This window comes from Apodemus sylvaticus, chromosome 12, assembly GCF_947179515.1.
Source record: "Apodemus sylvaticus chromosome 12, mApoSyl1.1, whole genome shotgun sequence".
Classification (NCBI taxonomy): domain Eukaryota; kingdom Metazoa; phylum Chordata; class Mammalia; order Rodentia; family Muridae; genus Apodemus; species Apodemus sylvaticus.
In genome coordinates this window covers 40,905,750-40,924,966 of record NC_067483.1, presented here as the reverse complement: position 1 = coordinate 40,924,966, position 19,217 = coordinate 40,905,750, and the positions used below count along the sequence as shown (strand labels likewise).

At 46.5% G+C, this 19,217-nt stretch overlaps 1 protein-coding gene and 1 pseudogene across 1 annotated transcript; one reads left to right on the top strand and one right to left on the bottom strand.

Annotated features, from left to right (window-relative positions):
• Positions 1-1,681: 1,681 nt before the first annotated feature.
• LOC127697794 (alpha-1,3-mannosyl-glycoprotein 4-beta-N-acetylglucosaminyltransferase-like protein MGAT4E) lies at positions 1,682-5,138 on the bottom strand. The gene is made up of 4 exons (XM_052201065.1): positions 5,129-5,138; positions 4,807-4,934; positions 3,966-4,122; positions 1,682-2,956 (listed from the first exon to the last, which is right to left on the bottom strand). The coding sequence occupies exons 1-4, from the start codon at positions 5,136-5,138 to the stop codon at positions 1,815-1,817; spliced, it is 1,437 nt and encodes a 478-aa protein (XP_052057025.1). The 3' UTR covers positions 1,682-1,814.
• An 11,663-nt stretch (positions 5,139-16,801) lies between these two features.
• Positions 16,802-17,016, top strand: LOC127697030 (ATP synthase subunit e, mitochondrial-like; annotated as a pseudogene).
• The last annotated feature ends 2,201 nt before the right edge of the window (positions 17,017-19,217 follow it).

Genomic DNA, 19,217 nt, shown 5'->3' with positions numbered 1-19,217 from the left:
AATCTCATGGTGGAGGTACATGCCTTTAAACCTAGCACATGGAGACAGACACAGGTGGCTGGATCTCTAGGAGTTTGAAGCCGGCCTGGTCTATAGTGCACACACAGAGAGACCCTGTCTCAACAAACAGAAACAAAAACTAAATCTAAATTTCAAAAAGTAAAGTAAAAAAGCCAAAGGGTGGCTGGGCAGTGGTAGCGCACGCCTTTAATCCCAGCACCTGGGAGGCAGAGGCAGGTGGATTTCTGAGTTTGAGGCCAGCCTGGTCTACACAGTGAGTTCCAGGACAGCCAGGGCTACACAGAGAAACCCTGACTCCAAAAAAAAAGAAAAAAAGAAAAAAAAGAAAAAGAAAAAAGAAAAAAAAAAGCCAGAGGGTTAGCAGCAAGATTTAATTTTTGTTTTTACTTGTCTTTCTCATATTATCGTTTCTGATTTTGTGTTTTTATGGGTTTTATATGTGTGTATCTGCATTTTTCTTTTTGTCTGTTTTATTCTGTGTTGTTTATTTGGTTCCTTGGGGTGGGGGGAGAGAGAGAGAGAGAGAGAGAGAGAGAGAGAGAGAGAGAGAGAGAGAGAGAGGAGTTGGAAGGCTAGGGTAGTGGGGAAGTGAGGAGAATCTTTGAGATGAGGGAAAGGAAACCGTGACCACAATAGTATATAAATAAAAAAGTAAATAATATAAAAATATTCTCATTTGTATTTTATTGAGTTTTTTAAATCTGTTTTATTCATTAAAGAATTGAAATCTATGCCATCTTTTCTTCCTGCTTTCCCTTCTTTCTCTCTTCTCCTCCTCCTCCTCCTCCTTCTTTTTTGAGGCAGCCTTTCTCTGGCTATCTTGGAATGAACTCTGTAGACCAGGCTGGCCTTGACCTCAATCAGATCCTCCTGTCTCTGCCTCACCAGTGCTGAGATTAAAGGCGCACACCACCACATCTACATCTTTTTTTTTTAATTATTATTATTTTTAAGACAGGATTTCATGTAATAACCCTTGGACACCTATCTTCCTAGTACAACTTATGTGTGTGATGTGTGTTCATGTATGTGTTTGTGATATGCATATGTATGTGAGATTTATGCTGTGTGTGTTTGTGATATGTATTTAGGTGTACGTGTATATGTATATATCTGTTTTGTGATGTATATGTGTTTGTGTGTATATGCATTTGTGTATGTTTGTGATGTGTCTTGTGTGTGTGATGTCTTTATGTGTATATATTTGTGTGTTTGTGATGTGCTTATATGTGTGTGTATATGTGTGTGTTTGTGTATTTGTATTTGTGTGCATGTCTATGTGTGTGTTTGTATATGTGTATGTTTGTGTGTGTATATGTTGTGTTTTGTTGTATGTGTGTATATGATGTATGTGTGTGTATTTGTGTATGTGTGTGATCTGTATGTGTGTATTTATGTGTTTATGTTTGTATATTTATGTGTGTGTTTGTGTGTATGTATGTGATATGTATTTGCATATATGTGTGCTTGTGATGTGTTTGTGTGTATGTGAGTGCACAATAGGAAGCCAGAGGATAACCTGTTGTGATGTTCTTTAGGAGCACTTCATTTTGTCTGAGCCATCAGTCTCTAATTCTGAGCATGCCCTACGGGTTTACTTCCCTACAGGACAATGTTATGGAGGCTTCCTCCTCTCGGTTTTATCTAGCTTTGTGTCAAGTTGACAGGAACCAACCAGCAGAGGGTACATTTTGGAGAATAAAGTCCATGATCACTGCATTCACAAGGAGGAGACATTCCTGGTCATTCGATGGATTTATTTCTCCCTTCCTAAACCCTGTCCCCCAGAAATCTTACAGGAACCTCCAACTCTCCTCTTCTTCCACTTCTGTCCAGACTTTGATCTGCGTGATCATGACAGGGTAGTCATGAGATTCCGTCACCAGCAATTTTATACAGCTAATCTCCTTCACAGCATCTTCTTCATAAAATACCATCTGCTCCAACTGACCTCTCACCAATGGGCCTACCAAGTTATAATGAGCGCAGCGTTTGGGGTGGTCCATGGGGCTGTAACCCAGCAATAGCTGCCCATGTTTTAATAAGTTCAACTTATTCTCACTAGCGCCCGTCTCCACTGCTACCTTGATGACTTTTTGTGGCTTATCCAGAACCACCAGCAAGTAGTTGTCTTCTATAGGGTCTAAGACCCAGAAGTAGTCGTCATTGAGAATGTAGGCATACTGTGGAATCGTGTTCCAAAATGAGATCATGTCCGTAAAGACGGTAGCAGCGGGATTGTCTGGTCTGCCCAAGCCTTTGACTTGCTCTGCAGGAAAGCATGTGTCTTCAAATTCAGAGTCACTGTTCATTTGGTAGAAGACGGTGGGACTGAGGCGGATGGGGACATTTTGAGACAAGAGAAGCCTGAACTCAGAGAGAAGCAAGTGGGTGGGAATGTCCTTGGGGAAAAGGAGCAGGAAGGAGACGAGGCGGGAGAGGTCCTCGGTATGGAAAACCTTCCCGGAGATCGGCATGCTAGAAAACTCTAGGATCACCCAAGGGAGCTGCTTCCAGGCCAGCAAGGCCCAGAAGATGTCAGACAGAAACCTGGGGGTGCTCTGTACGTTATCTCCTAGCAACAGGAAGTATTCAGAGAGGTTGTGGGCAAAATTCATGAGAAGGGCAAAACTTGTTTTCTGCCTAGAATATAGTTTTCCACAGGGGGGGGTATGATTTCTGCTCTCCGCTCTGGAGTCACCAAGCAGACCATGGACCACCAGCAGCCTCCCAGATTCAATGTGAGGCGTGAAAAGACCTGAAATGTTGCCAACTGTTTGGTTGAGCCATTTAGGGTCAGTGCCTGACAGGAGGACCAATATCAGTATATACTCCATTTCCTGTTCTGAGGAAGCTTGGAATAAGGATGTCATGGTGTCCAAGAGGTAAGTCCTGTGACTGTGCTGCTCTGAGAAGATCCCCACCGTCAATAGCCCTAAGGAACACAGAGACACCCTCAGTGTTCAGCCTGGCCGATGCATCCCAAGGACTTTCTTCCCAGCCCCTCACCTAATGCCACTTCCCAAGCCCGGCTCACATCTTCCCATGGGGTGGTGGGAGTTGAATGCCTTTCTTGGAGCTATAGTCTCACTTGTTTAATACCCTGGAAAGGCTCAGTGGGAGAAGCATCATGAGGGTAAGACTCTCTTTAGAATGGAACTATGGAGCTATTGCCATGTAAGCAAACTATCTTAGCCTGCCCTTGGCCTTTGGAGTTATCTCAATCACTGAGGACCACCAGCCCCAGACTAGAGGATCTCTAAGTCCCTTTGAAATCTCATGGCTGGCTAGGCCTGTTCACTGGGCTGTGCAGTTCAGTGGCCCATAAGTTTCCATGACCTTCTGTCTACCCACTTCTGTCTCAGGTACCCCTGGCTCCTCTTCTATTTTCCCCTCCCCGGAAGCCTGGCATGAATAAGTATCACCATAGGTTCTCTCACGGAGTTACTCTGGCCTTTTGGTCCTGCTGGATATTCAAGGGGGCTCGGGGGGAAGAAAAGAGCCTAGGTGGGAACCTGTACCTGCTGGCCCCCGTTCAAAGAGCTGCCAGCTCAGTTGTCTGAACCCATTCTCTTTTTCTAGAGGAAAGACCTTAGGTGGTGGCTTGTGCCTCAGAGCCAAACACCCCGGAGGCAGAGGCAGGCTGCTGCTCTCTGAGTTCAAGGACAGCCTGGTCTACAAAGTGAGTTCCAGGACAGGCAGGGCTACTCTGAGAAACCCTGTAAACTTAAAAAAGAAAGGAAGGAAGGAAGGGAGGAAGGGAGGGAAGGAAGGAAGGAAGGAGGAAGAGGAAGGAGGAGGGAGGGAGGCAGAGAGGGCAGGAGGAAAGGAAGGAGGGAGGGAGGGAGGGACAGAGGGAGGGAGGGAAGGAAAGAGGGAGGGAAGGAAGGAGAGACCTTGCCTGGCCTTTGCCAAGTCTAATGGTTCCTCCCACACATACTCACTCTTTGGTTGAAGAGAGGATCCAACCAGAACTGTGTAATTGGCATGCTGGAGAACACAGGAACTTTTCTGCATCTCTGTGAAGTATTTCAAATGACTCTTGATTTGGGAGCTGATTTCCTCCTGAGCTATCTGCTGTATCATTTTCTTCTTGTCACTCTGAGTACAAATGTCACATTATCAGCCCCAGAGGTGATTCTTAGCTCCCCTGGAGACAACTGGGGGCATGACCTCATCTGCTTTAGGGGAGACTGGGTGATCCCGAGGGTCCATCACATACAATCTGTCAGAGCTTAGTTTGCTACTCTCCCTCCTCACCAGGTCATGAGCCTCCACAGAGCCTTCCAGCCACAGGCACAAGGCCCTGGGATCCTGTGGAGGCAGAGAGGACCTACACGCCAAGCGACTACCCACCAGGCCTTGCTTTATCAATGTCAAGCTGGCCAAGGTGGTGTAACTGGACTCAGGCCTCTGCTGGGCTCTGAAATGGCACTGCCTTTAAGGTCTTCCCCACAGTTGCTCAGTCTGAGAGTCCTTTTACTTGCTTAGTATTACTACACACAGCTTGGCCACCCAAAACCTCGCCTACCGTGTGTGTGTGCGTGTGCGTGTGTGTGTGTGCGCGTGCCCCCCCCCCCGCGCGCCCCCCCCCCCCCGCATGCATCTCCTCTACAGGCGGCTGTTCTTCACCCCCTCTCTATACCTGGAACGCCTGCTCCTCTTCCTGCCCTCCCCAAATCCCATCTCTCTCAAGCCAGCTCAAAGGTAACATCCTCTCTGTCTGGATTCCTCGCTGACCCCTTTCCTGTGATGGGTGGCGAGGCCTGTATCCCTGGTCCTCACCAGCAATGTGTTAGATTGCTGCTCCACAGGTGTTGCTGTAGTCCCTTGAAGAAAGAACCCCAGAATGACGAGGGATGCCAGGACTCTGATGCACCTCCACAGGCAGCCTCGCGTGGCTCCAGGAGCAGCTGTGGAAGGAACATGAGCTGTCGCAGATCCCGGGGCCGCCTCCTCAGCAGGCACAGGTACCCTTCTGGCTGGCACACCACATCCTGAGGCCACCCTTCCTGGACATAGCTTTCTCAATGCCTGATTATTGTCTTAACCTTCTCCTCCCAAATTTTTTCCTGCCCCTGCTTTTATCCAACAAGGGCCTGCTTACTTTCGGGCATTTTCCTTTCCAGGATTTTGTTAGGTAGATAGACAAGGTTTTGAATAAACACAGAAGGAATTGGTGTGCTTCCTTCATTGTGGGCTGCTAGGATCCATGGAAACCTGAAAGAAACCAGAAATTCCTAATCAGGACCGCATCGTCATTGTGTTTTGGCTGCAATATCCATAGAAGTCTTTCTGAGTAGTAGAAAATGCTGCTTGAAGCTTAACTGGAATAGGATTTTCTCTGAAAACAAGAAGAAAACAATTTAGTGTTGAGGGATGCAGTCCCAGAGTAACTTCTCTGAGGCTGTAAAGCTAGTCGCCCCTCCCAGGAAACCCCACCTGACAACCATTGTTCAGCCTGAATGGGTGCCACGTGTCAGTCCAGCCTTGCATCAAGCACCACTCCCTGAGGTGAGGTGGAAACAGTTTCAAAACCTCCTGTCTGGGACTTGAAATTTGAATATCACCTGCAAGTTTGAGTCAACAAGTATGGATTCCCAGTTGTCCCTTCCTTATCAGAGGGCCCTGTGGGCTATTCACTGCCATCCATGTCCTCAGTTGCTCCTCTGTGCTGCTTGGTAGATAGATCATCACAAAATTGTTCTCAAATATCCAGTTCTCCTTTGTGCTTAGTGTCCAGTGACCTTCTGAAGTTTCCCCTTCTTTCTTTTTAACCTATTCTTTTTCACTGCTGAGATTGTACTTCCAATAGCACCGCTCCTTCTCCCTAATGGTAATCTGAATGAGAATGTCCCCCATAGGTTAATGTTCAAATACTGAGTTCCCTGTTGGTGGAACTGTTTGGGAAGGATCGGGAGGTGTGGCCTTGTGGGAGGAGGTGTGTCACTGGTGGGTGGGCTTTGAGGTTTCAAAGCACTGGTGCCATCCTCAGTGTCTCTGCTTTGTGGTTGTGTCTCAAGATGTGAGCACACAGCTACTGCTCCAGTGCTTTGCCTGTAGACCATGCTGAGTGACCCTGCCCCCAAGTTATTTCTGATTGGTAAATAAAGATGCCAATAGCCAATAGCTGGGCAGAAGAGACATGGGTGGGGCTTTTTTCCCACCCATGCAAATATAAAGTAGATAAATAAATAAATAAATAAAATTGACTGTGGGAATGACTGCACAAAGAAAAACCCAATAGAGGAAAGCACCTGCAGTTGATCTCTGACTTCCTTATACATCCACACATCTCAGGTACACTGCACCTGCATGCACAGGTGCATAAATACTTGAACAAGTACACATATCACACACACACAAACACCCACACCCACACCCACACACACATTAAAACAAGAAAATCTGTCTGTGCACATTAGTAGAGCCCTGGGTTTAGAGCTCAGACTTCTTGGAATAAAGATGTCAGAGCACCCTGTCTTGGGGAGATAGGGTCACCTCTGTCTCTGCCTGCTTAAGGTCCCACAAATCAACCTATAATAAACTCCTCTCTAAAACTTAAACAAAAATATTTCATGGCTAAACTATAATAAGAATATTAGTATATCCAAAGTTACTCCTGTTGGAAATATTCTCATTTCTGATAATCCTAAACATGATAGTGGGGTATAGGGTAGGAACTACCAGAAACCGTGTAGGAGGGTCACAAGTTCCAGGACAGTCTGGATAATGTAGTGAGCCTCTGTCTAAAATAAAACGTAAAGAAGAATGGAGTGGAAGTGCTGGCACACAGCTCAGTGGTAACAAGCTTATCCAGCTTTTGAACCTTGGCAGTGAATTAAAAAGACTAAAACACAAAACAAAACAACCAAACCAAACCAGGCACGGTGGTTCATGCCTATAATACCAGCATTCAGGAGGCAGAAGTGGTGGATCTCTGAGTTCAAGGCCAGTCTGGCTACAAAGCAAGTTCCAGGACAGCCAGGGCTAAGCAGAAAAATCCTGGCTCAAAAATCCAGAGAGAGAGGAGGTTCTGCTAAAGCAGGCATGTGTTGAGAGATTCTTTGATAACAACATGCATGATTTGGTCCACCTTACACTGAGTAGTTGAGTTGTATTTGTTGGGATTCCACAGAAATGCACCACAAAGATTTCAGGTGGCGTGCTGCAGCTTCTTGCCACTTCTGCTGATTGGCAGAGTGATGTCAGCTGAGACAGACGCACATGCTGAGGCAAGATTCATACTGAGAAGCCGGGCGGTGGTGGCACACGCCTTTAATCCCAGCACTTGGGAGGCAGAGGCAGGTGGATTTCTGAGTTCGAGGCCAGCCTGGCCTACAGAGTGAGTTCCAGGACAGCCAGGGCTACTACCAAAATGGTCTGTTGTTGTATCTGTGAAGTGTTAGTGAGTGGATCAAGCTTCCGTTGCTGACCTATGAACTGAACTGCCAATTTCCAGACAACACAAATGGGAGTTGCTCCAAAGAACCTTTCTAAACCAGTCCAGCCCCCCGACCCCCCATCCTTTCTTCCCCACTACCTCTGGTGGGTGGTGGGTGGTGGGCTGATAGAGAGGTTAAAGCATTTAAGACCCATCATTAAAAATAGGTTTTGAGCTGGGCGGTGGTGGCGCATGCCTGTAATCCCAGCACTCTGGGAGGCAGAGGCAGGTGGATTTCTGAGTTCGAGGCCAGCCTGGTCTACAGAGTGAGTTCCAGGACAGCCAGGGCTACACAGAGAAACCCTGCCTTGAAAAAAACAAAACAAAAAAACAAAAACAAAGATTTTGAGAGGAATGGATACAGAAAATGTGGTTTACTTTCACAATGGAGTACTACTCAGCAATTAAAAACAATGAATTCATGAAATTCTTGGGCAAATGAATGGAACTAGAAAATATCATCCTGAGTGAGGTAACCCAATCACAAAAGAACACACATGGTATGCACTCACTGATAAGTGGATATTAGCTCAAAATAAACAAGATACAATTCACAGACCACATGAAGCTCAAGAAGAAAGAAGACCAAAGTGTGGATACTTTCATCCTTCTTAGAAAGGGGAACAAAATACCCACAGAAGGAGATACTGAGACAAAGTGTGGAGCAGAGTCTGAGAGAAAGACTATCCAGAGAACTGCCCCATCTCGGGCTCCATCCCATATACAGTTACCAAATCCAGACACTATTGTGGATGACAACAAGTGCTTGCTGACAGGAGCCTGATATAGCTGTCTCATGAGAGGCTCTGCCAGTGCCTAACAAATAGAGGTGGGTGCTCTCAGCCAACCATTGGACTGAGCACAGGGTCCCCAAAGGAGGAGCTAGAGAAAGGACTGAAAGAATTGAAGGGGTTTGCAGTCCATAGGAGGAACAACAATAGGAACCAATTAGTACCCCCAGAGCTCCCAGGGACTAAACCACCAAAGAGTACACATGGAGGGACCCATGGCTCCAGCTGCATATGTAGCAGAGGATGGCCTTGTTGGACATCAAAGGGAGGTGAGGCCCTTGGTCCTGTGAAGGCTTGATGCCCAAGTATAGGGGAATGCCAGGACAGGGAAGCAGGAGTGGGTAGGTTGGTGAGCAGGGGGAGAGAGGAGAGGATAGGTGGTTTTCCAAGGTGAAACGAGGAAAGGGGATAACATCTGAAATGTAAATAAATAAAATATCTAATTAAAAAATAGGTTTTGAAAAAAATTAAGGTTACACCAAACATTCAAACACATGAGTCTATGGGGGCCATTTCTATGCAAACCACCACAGAGCATTGCAAGAACATATAATCAGATATCAGTGCCTACCCCAGCAATATAAGGATGGTTATAAACTAAGATTATAATCAATTAATTGGGGGAAATGTTGGTATCAGGAACCAGCTTGGCAGATCATCTCCAAACTCAGGAATGTCACAATAGGTGATAGGGATCCAGCCCAGCACCTGTTGCCATGGAAACCACATTACATTCCCAGAGTCCACTTCCCACACTTACCTTCAAGCAGGTTACATCACAATCTAAATAAAAGGCAGACTGTTCCTCACCTCAACCCTTTTTTCCTTTGTCTTTCTCTCTTTCCCCACTTTGTCTCCGCCCCTCTCCCAACACAACAGGAAATGCATGAACAGAAAAACAGCTGACAGAGCTTGGCGAAGCTCGATGCCTAGTCTTGGCCTTCTGAGTTTCTTTCCTTCCTTTTCTAAGTTTTTTGGTTTTTTTCTCTCTCTCCTCTTCCTCCCCCATTCTCTTTCTCTTTCATTTCCTTGAGACAGTCTTGCTATGTAGCCTGGGCTGGAACTTGAGATCCTCCTTCTGCTCTGGAGTGCTGTGTTTACAGAAATAGGCACCACGCTTGGCTTCCATGTCTGTTCTTCCTCTACTCCTGTGAAAGGGCTTAAAAGGGGAGAGTATGGGGGGGGGGGGTTAGGTGAGTGTGGCTAGGCGGCGTGGGGGAAGGTGTCCAGGCGGGCCCTTGCCTGGGCACCTCTGCCCCTGAGGGACCACACACACACAGACATGGTATAGAATAGAGTAGTTTATTCAGAGTAGGGGGTGGGAGTTAGTGGGGGAGAGAGAGAGAGAGAGAGAGAGAGAGAGAGAGAGAGAGAGAGAGAGAGAGAATAGAGAGAATGGAGGCCGGCCATGACCACGTGGAGGTGGGGAAGAGCCCCAGGGGCAGAGAGGTGAGAATGTGGGAGAGTGGAGAGCAAAAGAGAGAGAGGAGGAGCAAGTAGCCCCTCTTATAGTGGGCCAGATCTCTGGGGCGGGGCATACCTGACTATTGCCAGGTAGGTGTGGGGTGGAGCTTAGACAAAACCCCAACATCCTGGGTTGCTGGGGGAAGCCATCAAAGGATCATAAAAGGAGACTCAGACACATCCCTTCCTACACTAGAGAGCAAACAGGAATCACCTTTGTGAGGAATCAGGCTGAATTTAAAAGAAACTCTCCTCTTGCCCTCTCCTGGGTTCTGTTGCACCTAAGGCAAAGGGCAGGGAGCTTGAATCTCTTCCAGTCAGAGTTCGTATGCATATTGTGGGGAATGGTTCTCATTCACACTTCCTTGAAGACATAAGGAGGGGTGACTGGGCAGGAGTGGGGGATGAATCAGGAATGTATATGTAGGGTGACCTTTGCAGGCTATTTGTGGTTGAAGAATCATGGAAGAAACCCTGACTTCTTTATTCTCTTGACTCTGAAGCCAAGAAAACATTGTGTAGGTTTTGTTTTTGTTTGTATGTCTGGGCATCACCCAATGTTCTAGAGAGAGACACCAGAAGCCTCTCTTCCTTCAACCAGTATCCTCTCCAGAGCGCCCACTACTCCCCACCCTCCCACCCCACCTCCCCCCATCTACTATTAACTCATAAGTCTGACACAGATTTTAATCAGGGTTTATGGTGCAGTTCTGTGAGGTATTAATTTCTAGTCAAGTACTGTAAGGAGAATTATTTACTCTAGCAAGCTTATATAAATGACAGTGCTGGTATTTTATTTACAAGCTGCAAACCTAGATTGAGCAGGTTATGGAGCTATTCTAACTTACAGCCCAGCCACATGTCTCTTGTCGCTTCTTGTTTCTCCTGGTCAGGAGCTCATGGTTCATCTCCTCTCATTGTGCCCTCCTCCTCTCTCCCCTCCTCTCCTTCTCTTCTCATTTCTTTTCAGACTGGTCACTCAATCCTTAAGTCCTGCCTTTCTCTCCCTACTGCCCAATCACAGGCTTTAGCCTTTATTAATCAATTAACTTTAAATCAGGGATCAGGGCTTACATCACTTGGTGTCCATAAGAGGCATCCAGATCTTGGGGTATAGAATTTAGCATTTGAATACATAGCAGCACCAGAGCAACTGCCAACAAAGTACTAATTACTTTCTTCTTCAAGTCTATGTACACTAATGGGATGAGAGCACAATTATCCCCACACCGAGAGTAGGTTGTTTTGTCCTTTCTCAACTTGAAACTCAGGCTAGCCTCTTGTTTCTAGGTATAGTAAGTAGTATAGTTCATTTGCTTGTTGACACAGGGTCTTGAGTAGCCCAGGCTGGCCTGGAACTCACTATATAGCTGAGGATGGTTTTGAACTCCTGATGTTCCTGCCTCTGCCTTTCAGGTGCTGGCATTACAGATGTGCAAGGCCAGCTTTCCCATTGGTTCTTCTAGCTGATTCTACTGCCAGTCCTTTCTCTGTATTTCTAGTGTTTGCTTGTGTTAATGGAGTCTGGAAGCTACTCCAAGCCCTCAGGGTTATATCCCTTGCTATTGACCTAAAGTCTAGACCCACTCTGATTCTTTTTTTTGTTGTTGTTGTTTTTTGTTTTTTGTTTTTTGAGACAGGGTTTCTCTGTGTAGCCCTGGCTGTTCTGGAACTCACTCTGTAGACCAGGCTGGCCTCGAACTCAGAAATCTGCCTGCCTCTGCCTCCCAAGTGCTGTGATTATAGGCGTGCGCCACCACACCTGGCCTCCTGCTCTGATTCTGTTGTCACCATTCCTGACTTTCTCTCATTCTTCTGTTTTGTCCTCTCAGTTGAATCACTGAAAAAAAGTCAAAGGTTTGAGTGGCAGGGAGCAGAGAGCAGAGGGGCACTCTGCCTTCCCTGAAGGAGGCTCTGGGTGACCTAGGGCTTCAGATAGAATTCATAGTCTTCCTTTCGAGTGTCAATCACAGCATGTGACCGTGAGCTGGGGCCCAACTTAGTGTTCAGAGGTCTATCCAAAGATAAGAAAATATAGTCCTTGGCAAGCCTGAGGCAGGCCAGAAGAGTGTGCATCCCCGAGGCAAGGCCAAATGTCCGCCACTCTCGGGTCTTCAACCCCCAGCCGTGAAGACCATGTTCACTCTGAGTGAAGACTGTCCATTAACCCACCTCACTCCAGCTCCAGGAAAGAGGAGATGGAAAGGAGGGCGGATAGGAACTTCCTGGGATTCTGTCTCAGGGATGTGAGCTGTAAGTTGGTCACATTTTCCCCCCTCCAAATACAGATAGTTTTGTTGAAATTTTTCTCAAACCTTTTTTTTTTTGAAACAAAGTCTTGTTAGGTTGCCCGGGCAGGGCTGGGCTGTCCTGGAACTTTGTGTGATCCCCTGGCCTCTAACTCCTGAGTGCTGGGATTGAAGGTTTGTGCTATCACGTTCAATTTTTTCATTTATTATCTCTAATTTTATGTGTGTGTGTGTGTGTGTGAGAGAGAGAGAGAGAGAGAGAGAGAAAGAGAGAGAGAGAGAGAGGGAGGGGCTAGGGGGCATTGTATGTGGACCTCTTGGAAAGCTATAGGCATAGATAAGATCGCCACAGAGCTTGAGTTACAAGTGGTTGTTGAAGTTGAATGAAGACCAAGTATTAGACATTGATTTATCTAGTGATTTACTTAAAGCACTGTTGGTACTTGATTATTTGCCAAGCATAATTTCACTTACTACCTGGAACAGGGTGACCTGGAGAAATAGCTAAAGCCATGCATGGTTGCCCTTAACAACCTGCTGACGGCCACTTTTGCTCCTGTGAAATCTTGTTGGCTTGCCCGTGCCCCCTGGTAGTGTTATAAGGTAACTGAAAAACAAAACAAAACAACACGTGAGGCCTGGATCAATCAAACTATGTGACCTCTTTATTCACTACTGGTGGGGCTGTCCCAGGCAGAGTATGGGGAACTAGACTAGGTCTTCCTTTGTTGGAGTTTTTAAAGGCAAAACCTGCAGTTACAATGTATACAGAAAGGCAGCTGTGTACAGACATCTGCAGCAAGCACACACTGTTTACAGATGTGGAGAAGGACAGTTGTGTGATCAGGCAATTGTCATAACCCTTAGTGCAGGGATACATTGTATAAGAACTTACTCTAGTAATCTATAGCTCATCTACCTGACCAGAGACCAGTTTACCCCAAAGAGTTGCAGCACTTCAAGTAGTCCTAGGAATACTTTCATGAGGTGAAATAAGTATAGTTCCGAAGCCCATCCCGATGGTTTTAGAGTAAAATGAGAACAGGAACTGGACCCAGAAGGAAGCCTTTCGGGAGATATTCTGGCTTTGGTTCACCAGGGACATCACCTCTCTTCCACTCTCATTGGTCTCAGTTTGCCTATTCCGGAAAGATTGCCACAACAGTCCTGAACTGTCTTAAGTGGGTGCTGGGTTTGGAGCTGTGGTCCTCTGAGAGAGCGGTACCTGTTCTTAGCCACTGAGCCATCTCTCTAGCACCTTTTCCTCATCTTTAAAATATGGGATACAGCTACTATAAACTTTGAAACAAATAAAAAAGAACAGCAAAGGTGGTTCAAAGTCTGAACAGTCCCTATAACCTCTTGCTAAGATCTGGCTGAACAGCTTGAGTCACAGGGAAAAGGGTGGATTGAAATCCAGGTTTATAGGCCGGGCAGTGGTGGCACACGCCTGTAATTCCAGTACTCTGGGAGGCAGAGGCAGGCAGATTTCTGAGTTCGAGGCCAGCCTGGTCTACAGAGTGAGTTCCAGGACAGCCAGGGCTATACAGAGAAACCCTGTCTCGAAAAAAACAAATCCAAAAATCCAAAAAAAAAAAAAAAAAAAAGAAATCCAGGTTTATGATAAGAGAGCCTCTCTGTCAGATGGTAACAGAATTCCTGAAATATGACAGTTCTCAGGAATAAAGGGGAGATATGCCTGTTTCCACAAATAGGCCATTTTCAGCTTCCTAGGGCAACCTCTGACTCCCCCATCTGTATCCTAAATATGCTATCTCTTTCCCCTAAAAATACTCATCATTCCCTGATATCTTCCATGCCATTCTAAACAATTAGTACCCATCCCCCCCCCCCACACACACACAATGGTCACAGACTGCTCCGGTAGCGTGTGCATTAGGTTGCCAACTAAAGAACAACCCATGCGGACATGTTGGCTCATGCCTTTACTTCTGGTACTTGGGCAGCAGATGCAGGCAGCTGTCTGTGAGTTTGAGGCAAGCTTGGTCTACATGGTGAGTTCCAGGCCAGCCAGGGCCACATGGTGAGACTCTGTCTCAAAAAACAAACAAATAAACAAATGGAAAAGAAACACAATATTGCTAAATTCCTGACACTTTAACGAGTCTAGGGTTGCAGTGTCCCCTATAGCAATCTCCCTTCAAGAACTAATTCTGCAATGAGTCCTCTTTCAAGGGTCAATTATATTGCTTTTCTAAAGTCATTTGTGGGGTCTGGAGAGATGTCTTAGCAGTCAAGAGCAATGGCTGTGCTTCTAGAGGTTCTAAGTTTAATTCCCAGCAACTGTAAGACCCCCCAAAACCAAGGGTGCCCCAGCACCCCACACCCCGGAAGGCGACACCCAAATCACTCGTGAGAAATGGTCTTGATGCAACAGCATGAGAATTTCTTTATTCCAGAATTCTGGGTTCCACAGCCGTACACCACGCAGGGGTAGAGGACTGAGGACCACGAGTGCCGAATTACAGCTTTTATAAGTTTACGACAAAGCCCTCAAATCACAAACCAATCATTTCTTAGCATGGAGAGCCCGAAATGTGAGCCAATTGATTTGTACCACTCCATAGTTTTTAGGCCAATCAGTTTAAATTATGGGAGCCCGCGCTCAGTGGACCAATTAGTTTCCTATTGAATGTCTATAGCTGCATGAACTCCTGCATAGGGATAAAGGCGTGAGCAGTTTACAGAAGCAAGATAAGCTTAGCCCATTTCCAGTTACCTTGTGGGGCCAGGATCACCTATTCAAGGCCTTTCTGCTAGGTCTAAACAAAGGGCAGGCTCTGGAATGTGACCTTTTACCTAGTTTCTAACAAATCGAGATAGCATTTTAAATTTCTAACTTCTTGGGGTCATTATTGTTAGGCTGTATTATTTTCTATCCTTTCACAACCACATGGTAGCTCACAACCATCTATAGTGGGATCTGGTGCCCTCTTCTGGTGTGTCTGAAGACAGCAACAATATACTCACATACATTAAATAAATAAACAAATAAACAAATAAATCTTAAAACAAAAAGTCATTTGCTCAGAATGTTAGTTTCCTCCTGCTCCTTTCTATGCGTGTGATTGCACTTCCCTCTTTTTCCTCTTCCCCTTCTTGGTCCCTATTATGGCTATTATGGCTTCTTCTTGGGAGGGATTCTTTTAGCCTCAGCTCCAGGGCACAGGGGACTTACTTTGCACTTGGGTTTAGGCTTCTCCTAGAGCTGGGCAGCTCTAGTTAAGGGCCTCCTCTTGCGCTTGCCCTCAGTGGTGAGAGGGGCCTGTCCTAGGTGGAGCAGGGCTGGGCAATGACTGTGAGCAGGTGGAGGTTGGTGGGGCCACTCCCGGCCTAATGGCTGCCCTGAGACACCGGGGCCTTAGCTTGAGCTCTTGCCTGTCTGCTGCAGAATAACATGTTGTGGCTCGCTATCCAAGACAACATGGATGAAGAGTCAACCCCTACAGAAGTAGTTCTCAGACAAGAGCTAGGAGGAGTTTGATGTTGCGGAAGACAATACAACCATTGGTGCTGCCCATTTTAAAATTTGCTTTGTTTTTTCAAAACAGGGTTTCTCTACGTAGCCTTTGCTGTCCTGGAACTCACTCTGTAGGCCAGGCTGGAACTCAGAGAGATCCATCTGCCTCTGCCTCCCTAGTACTGGGATCAACGGCATGTCCCATCACCAATGGGCAACAGCATGGTTGTTTGTTTGTTTGTTTGTTTTTAATAGATTTGCTTGATTTTATTTTATGTGAATGTGTATCGTGTGTGTGCCTGGTACTGTGGAAGCTAGAAGAGAGTGCAGTGCCGAGTGCCCTGGAACTGAAGTTACAGGTGGCTGTGGGCTGCTTGATGTGGGTGCTGGGAACCAATCAGGGTCCTCTAGAAGAGTAGCAAATGCTTAACCACTGAGCCGTCCGTCTCTCCATTCCACACACTGTTTAAGATATTAAATAGAACAGATTTCCTTAACAGAACAATGTATGGAGAAGCCGCCTCTGGAGGCTTCTTGGACTTAGCATGGTGGACTACGTCATCCACAGCTGAGCATCACCGGTCATCTAGGGAAAAGTACAAACCAGAGCCACAGTCGCTGACTCAGCAAAGCGCCTGCAATGCAATCCTGAGGCTCCGCGTTCAGATCCCCAAGACCCACATCAAACTCAAGATTGGTAGCATTCTTCAACCCAGTGCTAAGGAGGGTGGAGGAGGTGTAACAGGCGAATTTCTGAAGTTCATTGCCAGTCAGTCTAGTGGAATCTGTGGGAAGCCATCCTGAGCTATTCGGACTAATGCTTACTCATGGCCCTAAGGTGGTGGCTGCTAAAATATAAGAACAATTAACTAGAGCCTTCTCCTTGAGCTATCGGTGTGAGAAGATTCCGAGAATACCACAAGATGTTCCTGCCCTAACCACGGAATGTACCTGCCGGCGTTAACTCCGGGTGTCCTCTCCAGATGACCAGATGACCTCCTCACTTGCTTCCTGCTTCGACCCCTAGGGGTGTCTCTGCCCTTCCCTCCTTTGTCTGGCATGAAGGTTATTTCCTTCTCTGTAAGCCTTAAAACCCACTTGCCTCCCCGTCATTAAATGAAGCCATGACACAACCCAGACTGACTCTGACTTTGTTAGCGTGCTTGGCTTCCTTTCTCTCTTCCCCCCATTTTTGACCCTCAGGTAGTGCCTCTTCGAGACCCTGGAATAACTGGACCTGCTGGACGGGTCAGGAATCGTTAAGTTCCAGGTTCAGTGACAGATCACATCTTTTAAAAATCAGGTGGGCTTCCGCCCCAGCTGAGCTTCCGGCGCGAAGGTCACGGACAAAATGGTGCCCCTGGTTCAGGTCTCTCTGCTCATCATTTTTTGGCCCAGTACTCTGCTCTGATCCTCGGTATGGCATTCGGCACCAAGCGCTACAGTTACCTAAAACCCCGGGCAGAAGAGGAGAGGAGAATAGCAGGGGAGGAAAGAAGAGACTGGGTGACTTAAAACAGATTGAGAGAACTGGCAGACGCTCAAGATGACAGCATTCTGAAGTGACCTCCATACACACATGCACCCCCCAACCCCCATGTACATATATACACAGACACAAGCAAATACCAGACCCTGCTGGACCAACCACAGTGAGACATGATTTCACATCCATTAGGATAGCTATGATGAGAAAGATGGACAGTAACAAGAGTTGGGAGGAATTTGAAATGGTGTAGCAGCTGTGACGGTTAGTGTGTCAATTACTCAAAAAGTTAAAGACAAAGTCAGAAGTCACCACACAGGACTGAAGTTCCAGCCCCAGAGAGGCTGAGGTTGCTTGTGAGTGAAAGGTCAGCCAAGGCTCCACGGGAGACCATCTCCAAACCAAGCACAAATGTTAGTATCACCACATCAGTTTTACTTCCAGTATGTACTCCAAGCGAACTGAACTGTATGAGCACCCCAAATTTTCCATGAATATTCAGGCAGCATTATGCAAAATAGCCCAATGCCCAGCCCAGAAGGGTGGCACAGACCTGTAATTTCTATACTTGGGAAGTGGAGGCAGGAGGGTCAGGAGTTCAAGACCACCCTCAGCTATATAGCAAATCTGAGGTCATCCTGGGCTACATGAGACTTGTCTCAAAAAATTATTGATAATGAAAATAGCCCCCCCAAACCATTTCAAATTTCCATCAACTGATAAATTCATAAACAAGATTTGATATTTCATCCAATGATGTTACTCCATGTAATAATATTTATGTTGCTGTAAATATAGCTGATACACCACTTACCTGACAAACAACTTTTTTGTTTGTTTGTTTTTTGTTTTTTTTTGAGACAGGGTTTCTCTGTGTAGCCCTGGGTGTCCTGGAACTCACTCTGTAGACCAGGCTGGCCTCAAACTCAGAAATCTGCCTGCCTCTGCCTCCCAAGTGCTGGGATTAAAGGCGTGTGCCACCACTGCCCGGCATCTGACAAACAACTTTAAGGAGGAAAATTTTATTTGCGGTCACAGATTCAGAGAGTCTGCTCATGGGAGTTGGCTGTGTTGATTTGGGGCTTTGGTGATACAGAGCTCCTGCTCTAGGTTCACACAGTAGAGCGACTCACTGCATGGCTGACAGGAAGCAGAGAAGGGGCCTATAAGAAGCAGCCAGGGCAAAGCCAAATCCCTAAGGACGAGTGCTCACTGACCTAACTCCTCCAGTCAGGCCCCACTCACTTCCTGCCACCTCTTGGCAATAACATCAATTTATTAATCATACAAGTGATACCTGCCAAGCTAGATCTCTCAGGATTCAGCCACTTCACCAAAGCCTCTGGCAACTAAAGCTTGAACATGTGAACCTGTGGGGGCATTTCATATTCAGAATCAAAACATTCTGCGTGTGTCCTGAAATGTTTCGTGGCCATGATATAATGAAAAAAAAAAAACATTTAGTTTATCTCCAAGAGTCTTTGAAGTCTTAAATAGTTTCAACATTATTAAAAAATTTTAAGTTCAACATCTCTTTGAGATTCAAAGCAGCCAAGAAGTGGTTACCTGTGTGGGAGCCAGCCTGGGTTAATGAGTTCCAGGACAATCAGGGCTCCATATAGAAACCCTGTCTTGCTGGACGGTGGTGGCTCACGCCTTTAATCCCAGCACTTGGGAGGCAGAGGCAGGCAGATTTCTGAGTTCGAGGCTGGCCTGGTCTACAGAGTGAGTTCCAGGACAGCCAGGGCTACACAGAGAAACCCTGTCTCGAAAAAAAACTGAAAAACCAAAAACCAAAACAAAACAGAAATCCTGTCTTGAACACAGACACTCAGACACACACAGAGACACAGACACAGACACAGACACACACACACACACACACACACACACACACACACACAGAGAGAGAGAGAGAGAGAGAGAGAGAGAGAGAGACATGGACAGACAGAAAGGCAGACAGAGATAGAGAGATATGTTGGAGGATTGGGATTGATTGGTTTTGTGCACTGTGCATTCAGTACCCAAGATCAGGTTGCAGTTTGAACATTGGCATTGTATTGATCAATGTGCTGTAAAAAACATAATTTCTGATTGGTAAATGAAAAGCTAGACTGTGACTGGGCAGGGGAGAGAGGAAGGCAAATCAAGTGAGGGGCTCTCAGGTAGGGACCTTGTGGAGAAGGGCAGGAGAGGAGGAGGGAGGAGGAGGTTGAGATGAGGCAGGATGCACCATGAAGACAACCAGGAGCTTGTGGCCAGGAGAAGCTCACCCCAAGGA